Consider the following 20257-nt stretch of genomic DNA (forward strand, 5'->3'; position numbering starts at 1 on the left):
ACATCTTTTTGAAATACTTCACAATGCTTTGTAAACCCCATTTCATTTTGATTTTAATTGCAGGTTTTCAGTAGTTGACAATGAATTTGGTTTTATCATTCTGAATAACAGCCGCCCCATTTACACAACGAAACTGCAGAGAAGTCATCTGAAAAGTTTTGTTTCAGATGTGTATTTGTTGTTGGTTTGACTCTGGGGAGACGCTTTGCTATTAATTTATGTGGAATTGGCTCTCAGGAGACAACAAGGAAACAGTAATGTTAAGAAAGATGAATAAATACCGTAACAAATGGATTGCTCATTATTAGAGCATTTTAGTTAAGGGATTAACTACTGTTAGCTAATGGGACCTTACTGTAAAGTGTTACTAAAACATCTTTATAAGCATCAATCAGATTAATTTAATATATTTCATAGCTTTAGGGAGGAAACATTATAACACTGTTCATCTTCGGTGGTTGTGATCCCTTTCCACAGGCCTGTAGACTGGATGAAATCACCGCATTTGATACACACTACTCTATTTGTGAGTGTGAACTAAAGACCTTTTCCTGCCACAGTTCAACAGCTGTATTTGCTAAGTGCAATCCATTATTGAAGTACTAGAGTTGATACCTCACCCGGTCAATGAGATCTAAAGGACACAGTATCCACTGGGATGGGGAGAATGTCAGAAGGTTTGAGGGCATCCAGTGAGTCACATGAGATTGAGAAACCCTGGTCTCTGTTCCTCATTGAGGACTGGAAAATATGTTAACATGGTCAAGTCATTTGTATTTTCTGTTGAATCAGATCAACAGAACAGATCTATTAAGGTCTTAATAGAGACAATAAATATATACTGTAGTTTAGTCATGAAACCCTAGATGCATGCTAATGGTTGTTAACGTAATGGATGATATTCACAGAGTTAAACAACTTGGCACAAGCTGACTGGTTCATTCTGCATATGCAGCCAATTAGCTTATACTGCCTTGCATTTATATGGATGGCTAGCATTCACTAGAGATTCCTGCAGCGCGCTCTTAGGAGTTTCTCTGAAACCCTCCACCTTCCCCAGCTCCACCTGTATAGATCTTCTACAGGTTATTTTATATGCTATTTGTGCAGCAGCATTATGTCTTAAATACTCATGGCAACATATCGCCGTATGCATTGGCAGTAGCAAGTTCCTGTACTTGCTTGGAGCAGCAGCAATAATCTACAACTGCAGCAATAACCAACAGGGGGAAGCAGCAATGGTGTAGCAGATCAAAATACATGAATATAGTCATATCCATCACCATGCTAAAATATTCAGAGAGCTGTCATGATCAAACTATATATTTTCAACAAAAAAAGTAATTCCAACTTTTGAACTCCCAACTCATACTTTTTTACATGCAGTTCTGATAAAAAAAAATTGTAATCACAATTCTGAGAAAAAAAAAGTTTGAATTGTGTAATATAAACTTCATAGTTTTAAGTTTTTTTTATTCCATGGTGGACACTAGTTTCCATACTTTTGCTCAGCAAAGCTGCATTTAATTGATCTAAAATACAGTAAAAAATATTATTACAATTTTAATTAATTGTTATCTTTTTGAATATTTTTAAAAAATTCTACTTATTCCTGTGGTTCAATACTACGGAGCCCCTTAAGGGGCCATTGCAAAAATAAAAAACACACAGACATTAATGTGCGCACGAGAAACTTTCACATGCATTCAGTTTCAATTTCCAGTGTAGCTATTTATTTTTTCGTTGTAAGATGGCAGATAGAGACACGACTGGAAACTGTAACACGGGAGCTCGCAAAACATTTCTTGTGCGCACTGGAAAGTCTGTCTATTTTTTATTTTTGCAAAGGTCTCTTTAGGGGCTCCATACAAACCAGAATTTTCTGCTTGAATAAAAAAGAAAATACTAACATTTTTGTGGAAATGTCTTTTTTCAGGATTCTCTGATTCAAGAAAGTTCAAAAGAACAGCATTTATTTGAAAAAATAATTCAAAGCAAATAAATAAATATTTCCAAACCTCAAACTTTTGAAATGTAGACATCAATTGCACATTAAATAGGGCATCTGACAGACACTGAACAAATAGACAGGCTAAATAACTATAACAAATAAATAACTATAATCTTTTATTTCACAGAACTATCATAGTTTTTGGAAATAAACGGAGAGTTGTGGATTGTGCATAATAACGGCAACATCACTTACGACAGGTGATTTGACGTCTGACTAAACACAATTACTGTGTTTATTCTTGAAGGTGGTGAATTTGTTTGAAAAGCGATGCTTTGATGGCTGTAGCAGCGCAGCTTTAAAGGGGTGAATTTAGAGATGCATCATCTCAGAGAGGGTTTTAGCATACTGACAGTCTAATACCAGTAGCTGAATTACGTGCTTGCAGTGTTGAGTTTGTTGCACCACAGTCCTCTAAAAGTACAAACTGAACAACCTAGCTTTGAAAAGAGCTCAAGAAAAGATAAATGTTGCAAATGCGACCAGGAACTTGTATTAGGAAAGCAAACAGGGTGAGTTTTGATTCCATGTTGACTTGAGGAAATAAGAAAACAGTGGAAACCCAAATCCAAAACTGAGAGGCTGACGTAATGAATCCTGCTTCTCCAGCAACCCGCACCAGGCTGGATCTGAACTCTGCCATGACGGCTGGCGAGCTCTTTATTGTTAATTAGAGAGAAGAGAGGGACTAATTAAGCTCATAATGAGTTGGCAGGGTAAGGGCTGTAAATGAGACGAGAGAGCGCAGTCCTTCAAACTCAGACACTGATCCTCCTTCACACCACTGTAAGACCTCCGAACTCCTTTCTCAACTCACGCCTAAACCGCCATTAGCCTTGTTATCAGCCGACGGAAGAAAAAGAATCAAACAGAAATACTGAAAACCTAAACTGTAAGGTGCGGTTGTGCTGTGTGCTAGTCAGAGTTCTGGAAATAGGTTTCACACAAAACTTCTTGTTTATTTCACTGTAATCTTGAGTGAAATGACCACTGTTTTCTCAAGGGTCACACATCTATTCTTTCGAAGGTTTATGTTTTCTCCTAAATGGAGCAGAGTAAAACAGAATGACAAAGGCATCACAGTAAACAACAAACACCAAGCAGTAAACCATTAAACTCTTTACACACGCTTTAAGGCAATTTAATCCATTTACAATTCATTTTTGGATTTAAGATTAGCAGCTAAAACCTTTAGCTTAAAACTAGTTGAAATGATATATTTTCAATGGCAACTGGTGATATTGAGAGAACTGGTGGCTAATTGGTGATATGATGGCAATATAAATATATAATGTGTTCAAAAGAACGGTGGCAAATTAAGAGTACAGAACCATTCAAATGTTTGGGGCCGAGAAAATTTTCGTTTTGGAAGAAATTAATACTTTTATGTAACATGGATACATTAAATCATCAGTTAAGACATTTCTAATGTTAAAAAATATTTTATTAAAAAACAAAAGAATGAATCCTGAAAAGAATGAATCACGGTTTCGTTTCATCATAAAATCTGAGTTTCCACAAGGAATATTAAGGAGTAAAGCTCTTTCAACATTGATAATAATCAGAAATGTTTCTTGAGCAGAAAAGCATCACATTATAGTTATTTCTGAAGGATTATGTGACACTGAAGACTGGATAAATGGTGCTGAAAATTCAGCGTTGACCGCAGGAATAAATTACATACATTTTTTTTTTTTTTTTAAACAACTATTTGAAATTGTAATAACATTTCACGTTTTTATTGTATTTTTAATTAAATAACATAATTTGATGTATGAATGATCACTGCATTTTCTACATAAAAAAATAAAATAAAATTTTTTTTATACTGTATTACTTACACTGTATGTATTTTAAATGTGTTTATTTTACAAATTTATTTCACTCAAAATTTCCTGGAAAATATTGGAAAAAGAGTAATATGCATTGTCTCTTGAAAAGGCTGCCAGTAGATTCGGAAAGAGAATTAACAGGCTAAATATTTAATTTTCTTATTACTGGCTAAAACTGCTTTCCCGTGTAATTTTAATGACACAGAACATACACCTTCCAAATTCACGCCGCACCAGGAAATGAGTTTTATGAAGTGTTAAATGCTTTAGTTTCAGCTAGTGATAGTCATGGAGGAGCACGTGTTCGGAAATGATGAGGATCTGCCAAAACCTGCCTGAATATAGATGTGAAATTACCATAGCTGAAGCAAAACCTGCCTGTTAAAAATGTGAAGTGCTTTAAGAGTGAATCAGACTGACCTTTACAGCCAAAACCTTGAATAAAGTTTAGTTCGAGTAGACGGCATACTTTGTGAACAAAAACAAGTCTGTGAGTGATGCAATTACAGCCTCGTTTTCATTCCCGAGAAATGAAATGTGGCGTCTTCAGGTTTAAACGGATCTCACCTGCAGTATGAAGATCATGCCCATGATCATGGAGTACATGTCGTATTTGCCCAGCTGTTTGCTCAGAGCTGAACTCATGGCCTTCAGAGCCTCCAGATACTGTTTGAGAACCTTCTTGCCCATGTTACTCAGAACCTCTGACGTGTTTCCATCCAAATAGAGCTTCAACCAGCTTCCGTGAGATTTCTCCGCCACCCGAAACTGCTCGTAACCGGCCTCTGTGACGAGGGAAAACACAGGAACATTTAAAAAGACATGAACAATGCCAGAGAAAAAAACAGAACATGAGAGAGAATGCCATTAACTTCACCAAAGAATAAATGTGATGCTGGCCATGGGAAGGTGTTTTAGATGACATATTTATCTTCATAACAGCCTTCACATATAATGCCTTAAAATGCTCACTGGGTTTTGAAACAGAGCCAAAGTGTTGTAGGAAGCTGTTGCATAAGAAGCAGGTGTCTGCTGGCTGTGTTTTAAAGCAGACATACACTAAGGGCCTTCACAGCAGGATCTCAGAGGGAGCTAACTGGCACGTCTGCCTCATACCGCCCAGACACTTCACTACAGGACACCTCCGTCTCGCTCTGTGCCTCTCTCTTTCTATACGTGTCTCTCCCCACCTCTGAGCCTGATGCTGTGAAGAATGACACGCACACAACGGGAAACAAACTTGACCCAAGTATGGGACACAAACGGCTTTTTGAAAGGTGTCTGAGTGCCACTAAAAACGCATTAGGCATGAACAGACAGCTTCTACAGTCTTACAGACAAACAGGTTGTTGAGCAAGTTAGTGAATGCTAAAGTGTCAGCATGTTAAAATCAGCTATTGGAATAACAATAACACAGATTTGAAGGAAACCCTTGCCTCCTTGTTTGTTACTAAAACCCATGCAACTTAAATTCAAGCAACCTCTGAATAGTCTGTGTAAATATACCTAAATGCCACTTCAGAAGCAGCTTCTGAAAACAATGTCATGACCACTGCCTTGTTGAATTAAAATACTTTTTTCTAAACTTCCATCTTTTTTTTTTTTTTTTTTTTTTTTTTGCATTGAGCATGCTCTACTTTTCTCATTTAATACAATAATGAATTTAAATGATCTTTTGCATGGTAATTTCTCAGCCCAAATTGATGTGCAATTAATGTCCATGAATGCATACAGGCTGCATTGCAATTTGCATACTTTAAGAGCATGCACTTAAAATTACATCTTTATGCAATAAGCCTCTTGCAAACTGTTATGATGCACAAAATGAATTACTTTAAATTACTAGCCAAATTAACTTAAGGCACTAATGGATGCTAAATAACTAATGGATGCTAAATGAATTACCCTAAAATTCTATATTAACTGAAACTGCCATGGCAACTGAAAAAAGTTGCACATGAACTCTAAATCTGTAGAGCAATCGGGTTGTTCATAATGTTTACTGCATGCAAAAATCAGCCGGATAAACCTATATGAGCACATACTACTATACAGTGCCCTGAAGTCATAGCTGGACAATTTTATGATCCTAGTCACTCTGGTGTGCAAAAAAATGTAAATATGAATGGGAATATACTTGATATTGTAAATACGAATGGGAATATACTAGATATTTTACTCATAAGAAATTATAGGGGTGCCAATAATTGTGGCCAACATTCATTGGAGAAAAAAATAATAATAATTTCATAATGTGAGTCTCCCCGCACTTTCAATTGTTTGACTTCAATGAAAGGTTAAAATTTAGTGATTATTATTATTATTTTTATTAAAGATCAAAGGGATAATCAATGCAGATTTATTCTCATAGCCACCTTGGTCATATTTACCAAGGGTGACAATATTAGTGGAGGGCACTGTTTAACCTAAATTATTATGATTTAGTTAATAGTTTAACTATTTAACTTATTATGATTTTGGATCATATACTATATGTCCTAAATAGTATGCATGATCATGCATCCCAAATATGATTTCTAACCATGCATGCTACTTAGGACAGATGGTATGTAAAGCCACACATTCCTCCAGGCCATGTGAAACCTGGAAATCTTTAACATTTCTTTCCCGAGCAGACAGAAAGGTGATAAACCGACACGTAATTTGCTGACGGAGATCACGTTAACCCACAGAAGAAGTGATGAATGGGACGATTACTGAGCGTTAGAGGGTAAAACAGAACATTAGAGGCATTTTCACATGAATCTATCCTCTTATGAATGAATTCACTTCGCTGGAACGTTCATCTATTGTCATTACACAAACAACCGAGGCTGTGATTAATCAATTATATGATTATGCTGAATTAGCTCATGAATCCAAGTCAACTGTCATGACAGTGAATCATAGTGTTGCGTCCACAGTATCAACTGAAAGTCATGCATATTAGAGCTGCGAGATACATAATAGTGTTACAGCAATGAGAAACCTTGAAAATTGAAAATGGTCCATCCTTAGACACACCGGCATCTGCTTAATAATGAAAGTTTAATTCACAGCATTGATCAAAGAAAAGGAGAGTTAGAGAAAAGCCAAGCAGTGCATCCGCTGGGATGAGCCTCTCCTGCTCCAGGAATAATGGGGATTATTCATGAATATAATATTTACAGCTGGAAACAAGAAAGAAAACAAGGAAAGAGAAGGGAGAGGGAAGCAGACAGACAAAAAGTCAGAGGCATGGATGGATAGATGGGCAGACGCTGAAACAGACAGACATAATGACAGACAGAGCGATAGATCGATAGTTCTAATGTTACAACTCTCTCTCTCTCTCTCTCTCACACACACACACACACACACACTCTTTAGCCTCACACTTTTGTGTGTGTTTCAGAAACAGATCGGACTAGTGCTGACACACACACTAAACAGACGGGAAATCAGTAGAGCTCTTCAAACCAATTGCAGCATACAGCAGGACCCGTGTGTCCGCATATGTGTATGCATATGTGTGTGTGTGGATGGCGGGTCAGTGTCTCTGCATCTGGCCAGCGCAGGATTCGGCATCATCTTGTCATGATGACGGATGTCTCCTCACACATTAGCCTCTCTGAGATCCTCCTCAGAACGCCTGCGTCACTTTCCATTAAAATGCTTTTCAATAAACCTTTGAATGAGTCTGATGGTGGAGTTATCACTCATTTGTGTAGATGAGGGTCTGTGAAGATCCTCTCTGGTTTAAGTGGACCTGGGCTTTTATTTACTGAGCTATATTAATAAAGATCTGTGTGTGTGTGTGTGTGTGTGTGTGTGTGTGCTCAGGCTGTGCTTAATAATGCAGTTCATAATGCATTCAGGGTGAAAGTGCTGAAACTGGCACAAAAGGGAACACCTATGGGTGTTTCGGAATGACATGACACTATCACTATTTGTACAGTATCTAGTAAAGTTATATATAAAATAGCTATATGAGAAAATGCTATAAAATGCTAACAAACAAATGAATGCACTACAGTATTTACTGTATATTGCAGTATGCTAGTATGGAGATTTAGAGCACTGCCTCTGCTTCATACACACACCGGGAAAAGCAGGTCAAGATCTCTAGTGTGACTCAGGGTTCTGCTGCATGTTGCATTTTAATGGGGCGCCGTCAGGAGCTTGAGCTCTCAGCGTCTTACCGAGGGAAAAGTGTTATCTGGAGAAAACCTCCGACGTCTCGCTTTCAGGTAAATGTGCTTAGAAACACTCTGATGAATGATTCTCCGCTTAATCACAATCATTTATCCACAATTTAATTAAGTGCTTCATTAGGCTGCAAAGGCATGATGGAGAAGTTTTTACACACTCTAAAGACAGCGAGACAGGCATGGGTGAAGTGAGGTAATTTCTGTGTGTATGTCACACAGAGACTGAAGAGATGACCTCTAACAATCTCATATTTTAGAATCTCCTTCAGAAATTGTAAGGACGAAAGTGGGTTGTGGCAAAGTATCGTCCTCATCAATCAGATTTCAACCTCCACACGCCTCTCGAACCTTCACTTGAGCGCTGGTGAAAGAGGGGAAGCTCGATGTCCAATGCATATTCTATACAAAAAAATATCAAGAGTCGGCTGAAATCATAAGCTTTGAAATGATTGGCCGACTTTACGCAATTTCCAGAAGTTAGAGTGCAGATTCAGAACATAAGGACCTTTAGGAAGAACAAGAACTAAGGGATTTTGTGTCATTTGTTTAGGACTTACCAGGCCCTAATCATCACATAAAAAAGTAAAACTAACAGGCACAAAAAATTATAACAATGTTTGATACCCAGATCTAATTTTATTAAATAGTAGATATATATATTTTTAATGCTGTACTCAAGTACTTATAAAATGTTAACAATAACTATGACATGTACATTAGATTAAATATTTATTTTTATTTAACAGTGTTACCGATAAGCATTTCAAAGTTAACTTATTTCAACAACCTATGCTTTATCTTAAAAAAAAATATATATATATATATATATATATATATATATATATATATATATATAATAATTAAAATTAAATAACCCATTTGCATGAAAAAAAAAAAGTAATTTGAAAATTAGACTGTTTATGTATATGCAGTAAACTTAGCAGTGCTTACATAAAATCAAATCACATTTTCATCCAGTCACATGTTCTTATTCGAACAGCAGAGAACAGCTGTGAACAAAGTGTACGCTCCGCCGGCTTAGCATTTTCTTCCCACCATAAAAGCAGATCATCATCCGGTGGGATGCATCAGCATCTGTGCAGCTGCTCATGGATAGACTTTGCTGTGCATTAATTTGAATGCCAATCTATTATTATGCTAACAACAATTAGATACATGCAGTAATAATAACAAAGGACTTTTCTGGTTGATTTTATGGGCAGTTCATGGCCCAAATAAGCTATGAATCAGATTTATAACAACAGTCAAAATGTCTGGCTACACGAGACATACTCTTCCAGAAACAGCAACATAAGTCTGAGAAAATGTCAGCAGACATCACCATCAAACACTCCAACCCTGAATAAACACACTCACACCTCATAACCCAGCAGAACTCTCAATACTGCAAGAAGCGAGAAGTGAATGAGCCAGAGATGGATATTTGTGGGAGGCCAGGCTTCCTGCTGAGAGAAAATGCAACCAAACTGCTAAAGAGACAGCAGAGGACACACAAACACACACGCACATCTAGGCTTGGGCTAAAGGGTATACATTTTCGACTTCTAAAGTGCTCTAAAGGCCCAGTCGGTGTACTCAATCTCATGCTCTTATGGCGGGTTGCTGACAGTGCTTCATGAGCTTGTTACTAAAGCAGCAAAACAGGAAAACAAAACTGGACTGAAAACTAAAGCATAGCGAAGATTGCCTTTTTGAGACAAAAACCCTAGACAGTAGCTAAGTGTAGTGTGATGCACACTCTGAGAGACCCTGATTCTGTTATTTTAGTATTATTTACAGTATGTAATCATATTTAATATTAAAATAGTTTTATATATATATATATATATATATATATATATATATATATATATATATATATATATATATATATATATATATATATATATATATATATATATATATTCCGGTTTTCTACTAATCATGTGCTATAGCATGCAGATATAATGGAATTTTCTTCACACTAATGCCGGTCAGCTACATTTCCTGTTGAATGCTCTCTTTGCATGGCAATTAAGGGCTTAAGGTACATTCATGTGTCTAATCAATCATTGCTAATTAACATGTGGGTTGTGAGGCTCCTAAACTCGCACTGCTGCTTCTGATGCTCCATCTGACTTTTGACAATTGTTATAAAGTTTGACCCACTTTGCAGCTTATTCTAGCCAATATGTATCCATTAAGACCATTTTCCCCACATTCAAAGTGCCCAATCACTTGCTTGACTCTTGGTCACCAATCAAACAGCTATTTGTGTTCGCAATATGCTTCAGACAGTTTGTGGCCTGATCATGGCTGTGTGGGTGCATTAGCTTTGTTCTGCACATGTGAACTCACCCTTGTGGAAGGTGGGATTGCTGTCCTGTAGGAGGCGGCTGAGCTGGTGTCCATTGATCTGGAGGAGGCGCAGCTGTTCTCTGAGTGATAACTCCTCAAACACTGCTGGAATCAAATGGCCCACGCTGTTCTTGGAGATGGGTAACCCCAGACCGAGTGCAAGGGTGGGGGTCAGATCCACCTGCTCCAGGACGCCTGGCTTCTCAAATCCCACTACAACAGCAAGATACAGTACGTGTCATTAACTGACCAGCAACTGTCCATTTCTGTCCATGACATGCACTTTCTGGAGTTTTAGAAGAAATCAATCAATCAATCAATCCATCCATCTATTCCTCAATACATCTATATCCATCCATATATAAATATATGCATCCATCACCCATCCATCCATTTACATATACATCTATATCTATCCATATATCTATCCATCTATCCATCTATCTATCTATCTATCTATCTATCTATCTATCTATCCATCCATTCATTTATACACCCATCGATCTATACATCTATTCCTCAATACATCTTTATCCATCCATATATAAATATTTGCATCCATCACCCATCCATCCATTTACATATACATTTAAATCTATCCATCCATCCATCCATCTATCATCCATCCATCTATCCATCCATTCATAAACCCATTGATCCATACATCTATTCCTCAATACATCTATATCTATCCATATATAAATATATGCATCCATCACCCATCCATCCCTTTATATATTCTGTCTGTCCATCCTTCCACCCATATCCAACCATCTTTCCATCCATACATCTATCCAACATCAATCCATCCAACCAGCATTCATCCATCCATCCATTTAAATATTTATCCATCCATCCATCAAATCATAAATGTATCGGTCCATCAATTTATAAATCCATCCATCCATCAATCAATCCATCCATTTCTACACCATTAATCCATCTGTTCATCCATCTGTCATCCATTTATACATCTATCCATCCATCCACTCATTCATCAGTTTATATCCATCCATCTATCCCTCCATCCAAACTTTTTCTACTACTTTCGTTCTTGTTTCAGTGCTTTTTCTGCAAACTGACACCCAAAATGAAGACATATTTACATTTTAATTCATGAATGCTGACTTCATCTCTGGCAGGAAGTTGATGACACTAAATTTAAATTATTTATTCAGACTAAATCTATAATATATTCCTCACAGACAGACATCAGCGTTTGATTAAGTCAGTGTTTCGTGCGCTGTGCTACTGATGAATCTGTAGCGCTAACTCAAAAATACATCTAGAATTTAGCTGAATGAGACTGCGTTGCTTTTGCGTTGTCCTCGCTGGCTGTGCACAAAAAGAATCATGCAGATCCTTTAAAAAAATCAGAAATCAATTGTTAAATCTGACTGAATTTAGTCACTCATATGAATGGTTCCAAAGACTCTATTTGCAATGCAGGAAACCAAAGGAAATCCAAAGATGATTCAGGTTAAGTTTATGCATATACAAAAATAAAAACATAAATAAATTATTCAGCTGCTTATTAACAAGTCTGCTGTGTCTCTCTGGATGGCTCTGGTTTTAACAGCGGCTACAGCGGTATGATAGACGATGAGGTAAGCATGAAAGCACCGCATGCAGTGGGTGAGGATATGAGCTCATCTTTAAATAAAAACAGTGTGGTGCAAGCGAAAGCTGGTGTGATTGTGTGTCTGTGTATAAATGAACAAGAGTTCACAAAAATAGATCAGGCAGGAAAAGAAACAATTATCACATTCACCCTGACAGTCTGGTGTAGACAGATGCTTTGCCACTCCACACTTTCATTTCGGAGAAAAAAAGAGGGATTGAATATTGGGATGAGCAGAAGTGGATAATGAGCATCTCTCATAGATTTTCACACTCTTGGGCATGAGTATAGTGCATGTGTGTGTGTGTGTTTATCCACACGTGGTTATGAGTGCATCATGTGCTCACTGCGTGTACTGCATCACATTATAAGTGTGACAACCACTGTGCCAGCTCTGTGTGTGTGTGTGTCACAATCAATTACACACTATACTCAATGCTAATTAACCCATTATAAAACATATATATCTTATATTATAAGACAGAGATAAATCAGGCTGTAGAATTATCAAGCAACTCACTGCAGAATTCCTCTAATGCAATCAGATAAACATTTGTAATTTAATGTGAAGCGAACAACTATATGAGTCTATGTAGGACATATAAGGAAGAGCACCTAGGAAAACTTACAGTAGAAATTTTACTTTGTACACTGCTGTAGAAAAGTTTGTGGTTATTATGAATTATCTTTTTTCATCAAAGAATCCTGAAAAATGTTAAATGATAATATTTTCTCTCACACACACACACACACACACACACAAAACATTCATAATAACAAGAAATTAAAATTATTATTACTATTATTAGCATAGCATTACAATGATTTCTGAAGGATCATGACACTGTAGACTGGAATAATGTTGCTGAAAATTCAGCTTTGCATCACTAGAATAAAATTACATTTTAAAACATAATTAAAGAGAAAACATTTAAAATCATAATAATATTTAAAATTGTTACTGTATTTTTGATCCAATAAAAGCAGCCTAGGTGATACATCCAACCATCTATCCATCCATACATCTATCCAACATCAATCCATCCGACCAGCTTTCATCCATCCATCCATTTCAAAATGTATCCATCCATCCAACTATTCATAAATGTATCGGCCCATCAATTTATATACCAATCCATCCATCAATCAATCCATCTGTCAATCCATCCATTTCTACATCATTAATCCACCACTAGAATAAAATTTACATTTTAAAACATAATTAAATAGAAAACATATTTCAAATCATAATAGTATTTCACATTTTTACTGTATTTTTGATCCAATAAAAGCAGCCTAGGTGAGACTAAGAGACTCCTTACAAAAACAAACAAAAACACCTTGCCCATAAAATCTTACTCATAAAATATTATTAAACATGATTTGAGGACTTTATAAATAAAAAAATAATGACATACTTTGAAGTAAAATAAAATGTACTTGATTTTATCTGATGTGAACTGACTGGATTGAAAAGTCAACATCTGAAACCAGAAAAAAAAAAAAAACTAAATGAACGGTAATTTTTTATTAAATTAATGCAAACCATCAATCCTACAATTGTGAGGATCAGAGATGGTGGAAATGATCATGAAAAAACTAATTTTAACTAAAATATGAAGGGGGACTAAAAATGCAATAAAAGAATGCAAATAATTGCAAATGTGCAAGCATAGAAAAAGTGAAACACAGCAGGCTCTTTTTTGTGGAATAACTGTCCTTCATCAGTGCATTGGAGATACGGTCTCAATAATATAAAAAATAAAACAATGTCTACACTTTAAGCTCTAACAAAAGCAGATCATATTTTGTGCTCTTGCCAATGATTTAAAATGCAAGAATGGCTGAAATAACTCCCAAACAGATGAACAGAAGCACACAGCTTTGCACATTCTAAGAATATCTTGCACAGTCATTAACGCTGATCTGGAAAATGCAGATTTTTTTTTTTAAAGCATTGTTCTGTGTTGTTGGCTTACACGTAATCGCTACGGAGCATTTGCTGAAACAGACCTTTGATTCTGTGAGACTCAGTTCTGTGTACAGAAGTAGTGTAGCTTCCCCTTTCTTTTGCAGGAAAGGGTAAAGAACATCATCAACTGGTGCATCGGCAACACATTTAGTCTCTTAATTGCATTGATGAATATGCTGGTTTTTATTTGTCTGATTTAAAGCAAGATAAAGATGAAAAAGCATCACTTCAGCCACGTCTAGGGACTGATGTACAAACATGTTTATTGTGCATAAAGCTTCTTTGCAGGAGACAGAGGACTATAAGACCACTGGTCTTGTTTAGCTGGGATATCTGTCATATGGCAATCACTGGAGACAGCTTAACTGTGAGAGGCCTGGCCAATACTTTATTGAAGAACAAAGGCATCAAATACAGAGACCAGGCTTACGTCAGTGTCAAAGAAACTTTGGAAAAATCGATAGAGGAGCATCCAAAATATTGCATAACCTTTACGTCTGAAGGAGGATTTTAATATGAGGAACCTTTTTCTTCAAAACACCTTTTGCTAACATAGGGTTTTCTGACAATTGAACAGTCAAATCTTTAAATACAGAGCATTCTTCATCTCCAAATATTCACCTGTCGGTGCTACTCACCTTTCCTCCTGAAGGCGGGGCTGATGAGCACGAGGGGCGTGTTGATTTCCGGTTCCGAAGACCCGCCGTGGCTGCCGGTTTCAGACATGCCGTGATCTCCACACAGAACCAGTAAGTTGGGCAACGTCCCTTCAGATTCCTGAATCACACAAACACACAAAATTATCATAATAATAAATAAACATATAAATACTATATTTTAATAGATTTGTGTTTAATTATTAATGTTAATAATTACAGAATGTTAATTATAAATTAAATTAATTATATTTATTTTATGTATAAATTGTTAATATTTATTTTATCTAAAATAAAAATGGACTTCATAGAAAGTGTTACCAAAACTTTATGGTAAAAGGGGGGGGGGGGGTATTGATTTATGGAAGCCCATTTCCACCACTGAATAAAAAATAAAAATAAGTAGCGTTTTTTTATCTCATAATTTCGGAGAAGAAAAGTTGGAATTGTGAGATAAAAAGTTGCAATTACCTTGTTTTATTTCTTATTAATGGCGGAAACGGGCTTCCATATTGAAGTTTTTCACCGATCCCGCTGTATGGTTTGTTTATATTTGTCTGTGTGTGTATGTGCACAAGAGAAAGTGAGCGCGTGGGAGAGATGCTGGAATGCTCTTCTCTCCACTGGAGCAAATCACTGAGTTCTTAGCGCTAATCCGCTGGGAACACGTCGCTCTCTCTCTCTGTCATCAGGGACACGGGGACGATCAGCTCTGTTTCTCATCAAAGAGTCCTTCAGTGGCACTCTGAAGCTGTACACACACTCTAAACAGCCGTCCTTCACACACTCCTGGGCCCTGTGCTCGCAGCTGGCCGCTCATCGCTCCAAACGTTCTCACTGCCGCTAACACTAATGATGCTACGCTAACAACGAGTCCTCTGCTCGCAGTGATTCAAATATTCATGAGCCTACTAAACGTATGCTAATGACTAGCCTTCCCTCCCAGCCGAGTTAATGCACGCTAATGACAAGCACTGTGCATAAAGCCATCTGAAAACGCCGCCTCACTTGCTGCCTAATATCCGCCAGTGGTGTGGTGAAATAATAGCGTGCATTGACAGGTGTGATTTAAGTCACGGAAGCGGGAAAAAGCTAACGGTAAATTAGCTCAGGAAATTCCTAATATGCTGTGATTGACCAACCCATCACTGTCAAGTAAAAGCTAAACCATTCCTTGTGTAATCCATTATACATTGAAGGGACAGTACACCCCAAAATGAAAGTTCTGTCATTATTTAATCAACCTCATGTTCTAAATTTGTATGAATTTCTTTCTTCAGTCGAATGTTAAAGAAGATATTGTGAGGAATGCTGGTGATCAAACAGTAGTTGTTGGTAGCCACTGACTTCCACAGTATGGAATGTGTGTCAATGAAGTAAGAAAAATAAAATTTAATTATAATTAAAATTAAAAATTCAATTAAAATCTTAACTGTTTTGAATTTAGAATGAAGCCTTTATTTATTTATTTATTCTTTGTATTAAACATGGTCTAGCCTAAAATATAAAAGGAAAAATCTTTGCACCACATGAGTATTCCTGCAGTAGATGGCCAAATCAAACCCGAATTTCACCTCAACAATGGTACGAGGACGACCGCCCATAAAGCGCCGCGGGGGTGTCCTGTCCACCAATGCCTGTTAGCAGCAGCAGTTGAAGGGGACTCGTTTTCTGGCAATGAGCCTGAAATAAACTGGGATAGCATTGAGGTGCAGTAATGGAGACAGATGAGTCTCGGACTGTAACACAGTGTTCACATCGCGGTTAATGATAAAGAACAACAAACCAAGGAAAATTTAGTGTGAAAGAGTGAACTGTGTTAAAAGAGTGATTTGGTTTGAGACAAATAAAAAGTGAAAAATAATGAAACATGCCCCCTGCTATTTTAATAGCTGCGGGGGGCTTTCCAACAAACCTTGAGGAATAACAGATGGCTTAAATTATTTACTCACCCTCGTGTCGTTCTGAACTTCTGTGGAACACAGCAAAAGAAACTCTGAATTCTAATCTTTTTCTATTCTTTCCTCTTTAAATATCACGTGGATATGATATGGGCATATTCAAATTTGGCACGTCAAAATGCAATACAGTATAATACAGGTTTGATGTCAAAGAGCAATTGATTTGATTTCTGTTTTGAGGCGATTTTCAGTAAATTTTCAGTAAATAGCAGCTTCGACAAATGTCATATGACAACTTCAACTCATGTTGACACTATTGTTGACTGAAACTATTCATTCAAAATACACTCAAATTCGAAATGTAACGTTGGCTTGACAGCTTACTGAAATAAATACAAATAAATGTAAATTAAGTACAAAACTTTTAAATTTAAACTGAAAAACTAAAAACTAAACTAAAATCAATTAAGGCTATTTAGAAATATTAAAAACTAGCTCATAAAAATGTCAAAAGCACATAGTAAAATAACTAAAACAAACTAAAAGGCAAAAGAAAACTTAAAAAACTAAAGTTTATTTAGAATATTAATAAATAGGCCTACTATAAAAGTATTTGCATGTTATTAAAATAACACTGACAAGTCGTTGGGACCATGCTTACGGTGATTTTGTTTTACCTCCTCGTTAGCTTCGTATGAAAGCATTAGGATTTAAAAACTATAGACGTCCTTCCACATCGGTATGTGTGTCTTTACTGTGAACCGCATGAATGTCCATAAATGTCTCCTTTTGAAGAAATAAGCTCACATGGATGTGGAACGATGTTTAAATCCTGATGCTTTCATACAAAGGTAATGAATTCCAGACAAGGAGAGTGGAAAGGAAGAAAATAAAAAGGAAAACAAAAGAAAGAACAAGAAAAAAAGACTGAATAAGACAATGAGAGTGAGAAATAACAGAGAGGGGACACAGGGGATAGGTTCAGAAAAAAAGTTTTCACAGGCACAGAAACGAACCCAAAAGCGCTTCAGTCAAGGTTTGACGTTTCTTTTGCCACTTACGGCGATTCCCTGAGCTGCACCACTGAGAAACCTTCCAGAACCATGGTTTTAATATTCAGGAAGTCACTCAGGAAATTCTTTAAAACTGGCCCTTTTTGAATTGAAGTTTTTATTTTGAAAATAAATAAATAAATAATTTTTTTTTAAAAATCACCCACACTTTCCTTCATCCATGAAACAAAAAAGGAGAGATTTAGAAGAAAGTTCATGCTGCTCATCTAAATAGAATAAAAACAAAAAATTATTTAATAATAATGTAATAATGTAAATGAATGCTGATTTATGCAATAATAACAATAATAACAATTAGGGTTGGTAATTTAACGCGTTAATTAGATTAATTATTTATGGGGAAAAAAATGTGTTCAAATTATTAATGCATTTGACACACATGCCCCGCCCCAGACCTATGTGGATCATCTGCCATTTCATACAGTCTGATGACTAATATGAGGCAGAGCAACAACTTACTGCATGATGGAGCCTAGAAAATGTCCCTAAAAATTAAGATAAGGGGCAAAATGCCCCTGTTTGAAATTCTGTCTCATATTTACATCACAGAGTTAAGTAATAACACACCAGTGCAAATGTGATACTCATCTTGATACAACAGTTCATTAAGAAGTTAACATTGTGTTATTTTAAATATTATCTGTTTTGCTCAATTTTACCAACCGAAATATGACAATTCTTTCATCATTTACTCACATTGTCCAAAAGAGTATAGGTAATAACTTAAGAACTCGAAATGTATATGTAGAAAATCAAACAAATAATATGAATATTAGCTTTTAGTATTGATATGAACTACTAATATTAACTACTTAGGTGTACTCGTGTTGTAGGCATCAATATTAGTGACGTGCAGAAGTCTGTCCTTGAGCTAGGAACTTTGCCCATGATGCTCTGGGGCACAGTTATCATGTACAGACCGAACTGCACTTGAAAGAGATTGTAAAGAGAGTATTTTAAGCCATTCTGGACTAAAAGGATCTGAGAAAGAACAAGTAGCCATATGAGGCAGCAAGGGTCACGGCAAGTACTCAATCATTTGAATAACTGACTTTCAATGGCGTTCAGTTAACATACAGGTCCAAGGTCTCTGCAATGCAGCAGTATTCACTGCGGGAATACGCGCTCGCTCAGGATATGTATTGTAAAATCATCTAACAGCAAACATGACCACTTCCTCTATGGATACGGAGTCCCAACATGAGGCAAATGAGAGATTTGCATGTAATTATACAGAGTAGACACAAGAAACCAGTGTGGGTGAATGTATAAAAGTGTGGCATAATTTACAGTCTCAAATCTCGTCTTCACAGGAGGGATATGGACTTGGAAAAGGACGACAGGAAATTAAAGCATAACATTATACTCAAATTCTCCAAAGAGTTGTGATTTATACAACATGCATCGGTTTGAGTGGGAATAACAGGATATAATCTAAACTCCCACTTCAGTGAACCACCTCAGTACAAAGATGCCGAATACAGCGCTGGGTCCCGAAGAGCACACGCCAGCGACTGAAGACAAGATCTTCTACTGTGACGAGGCTGAAATCGACAGCTTCCTTCATCATATTGTTGTTGTTATTGCATTATAATAAAATATAATTTTTGTACTATTATATTTACTGTAATAATAAAGCATTTAATACCTCTAGTAACAATTATTATTCATATAATTTGCATCATGTTGTTGTTGTTAAATTATGTATTATATTATTAGTTGTAATTGCATTAAAATATAATATTAAAAAAAACATAATACCATAATTTAAAATACAAAAAGTAAAAAAAAATTATAATAAAATGTGTTTTTCATTATATGTTATTAGAATTTTTTTTAATCAATTTTTTTCTATATTTTACACTTTAAATTATATTTAAAAAAAACAATTGCATAATAAATGTAAATCTTGAAATGCTACAGTTGTATATAAAAATAAAAATAACTACAATTAACAAATGTAATAAATTATTGCTAATTATTAGGTCATGATACCTAATGCATTAACTTATGTTATCTAAGTTTATTATAATACAGTTAAAATTACAATTACTATGCAGTTTGTTAAAGAAAGGCTGTTAATAATATAAGTTTTAGGGAAAAACTGAATCCTGTAGCAAACCACTGGCATGCTGTAACCAAAAATGTGAATGATACAAAAAGACATTAAAAAAACAAACAGAAAGCAAGAGAGAGATGGAAATGTGAGAAATCTCATTAATTTTCATGGTTACTATGCGAGGGCCGTCAGCTCAGTCCACAAATGAAAAATACAAACATATCATCACAACACAAGAGATACAAACAGGAAGTCACAGGATGAACATGTTAAATTGAATCGCATCTGTCCAACAGCATCACAGTTCTGTGTAATTGCAGATGTCAAATAGTACGATTGTGTATGATTCAACAGCTTTGAAACACCTCAGTGCGTCTAATGAGTAATGTCTGAATAATCAATGACGCTTGTGACAGCAGAGGGGCTTTTAGAGACCCTCAGAGCCTCTATGCCATGACAACAGGAACATATGAAAGTGAAACTAACAAGACATTTACCTCAGCAACAAATGACGCACAACTGAGTCATGTTTTCTGTTCTTTTAGTTTAAAACGCCTGTTGGGTGTCCATGTGATTGGGCTTTG

The 20257-nt window shown here is 36.1% G+C and overlaps 1 protein-coding gene across 1 annotated transcript in view; it reads right to left on the reverse strand.

Moving 5' to 3' along the window:
- Window positions 1-20257, reverse strand: part of LOC113074949 (GPI ethanolamine phosphate transferase 2-like) — a 50272-nt gene that overhangs the window by 11329 nt on the left and 18686 nt on the right. Inside the window, exons 5-7 of the mRNA XM_026247651.1 lie at window positions 14623-14761; window positions 10392-10604; window positions 4411-4628 (exon numbers count right to left, since the gene is read on the reverse strand). Coding sequence (XP_026103436.1) covers window positions 4411-4628; window positions 10392-10604; window positions 14623-14761 — 570 coding nt within the window. The remainder of the gene's footprint in view (window positions 1-4410; window positions 4629-10391; window positions 10605-14622; window positions 14762-20257) is intronic.

This window comes from Carassius auratus, unplaced genomic scaffold, assembly GCF_003368295.1.
Source record: "Carassius auratus strain Wakin unplaced genomic scaffold, ASM336829v1 scaf_tig00015876, whole genome shotgun sequence".
Lineage (NCBI taxonomy): Eukaryota > Metazoa > Chordata > Actinopteri > Cypriniformes > Cyprinidae > Carassius > Carassius auratus.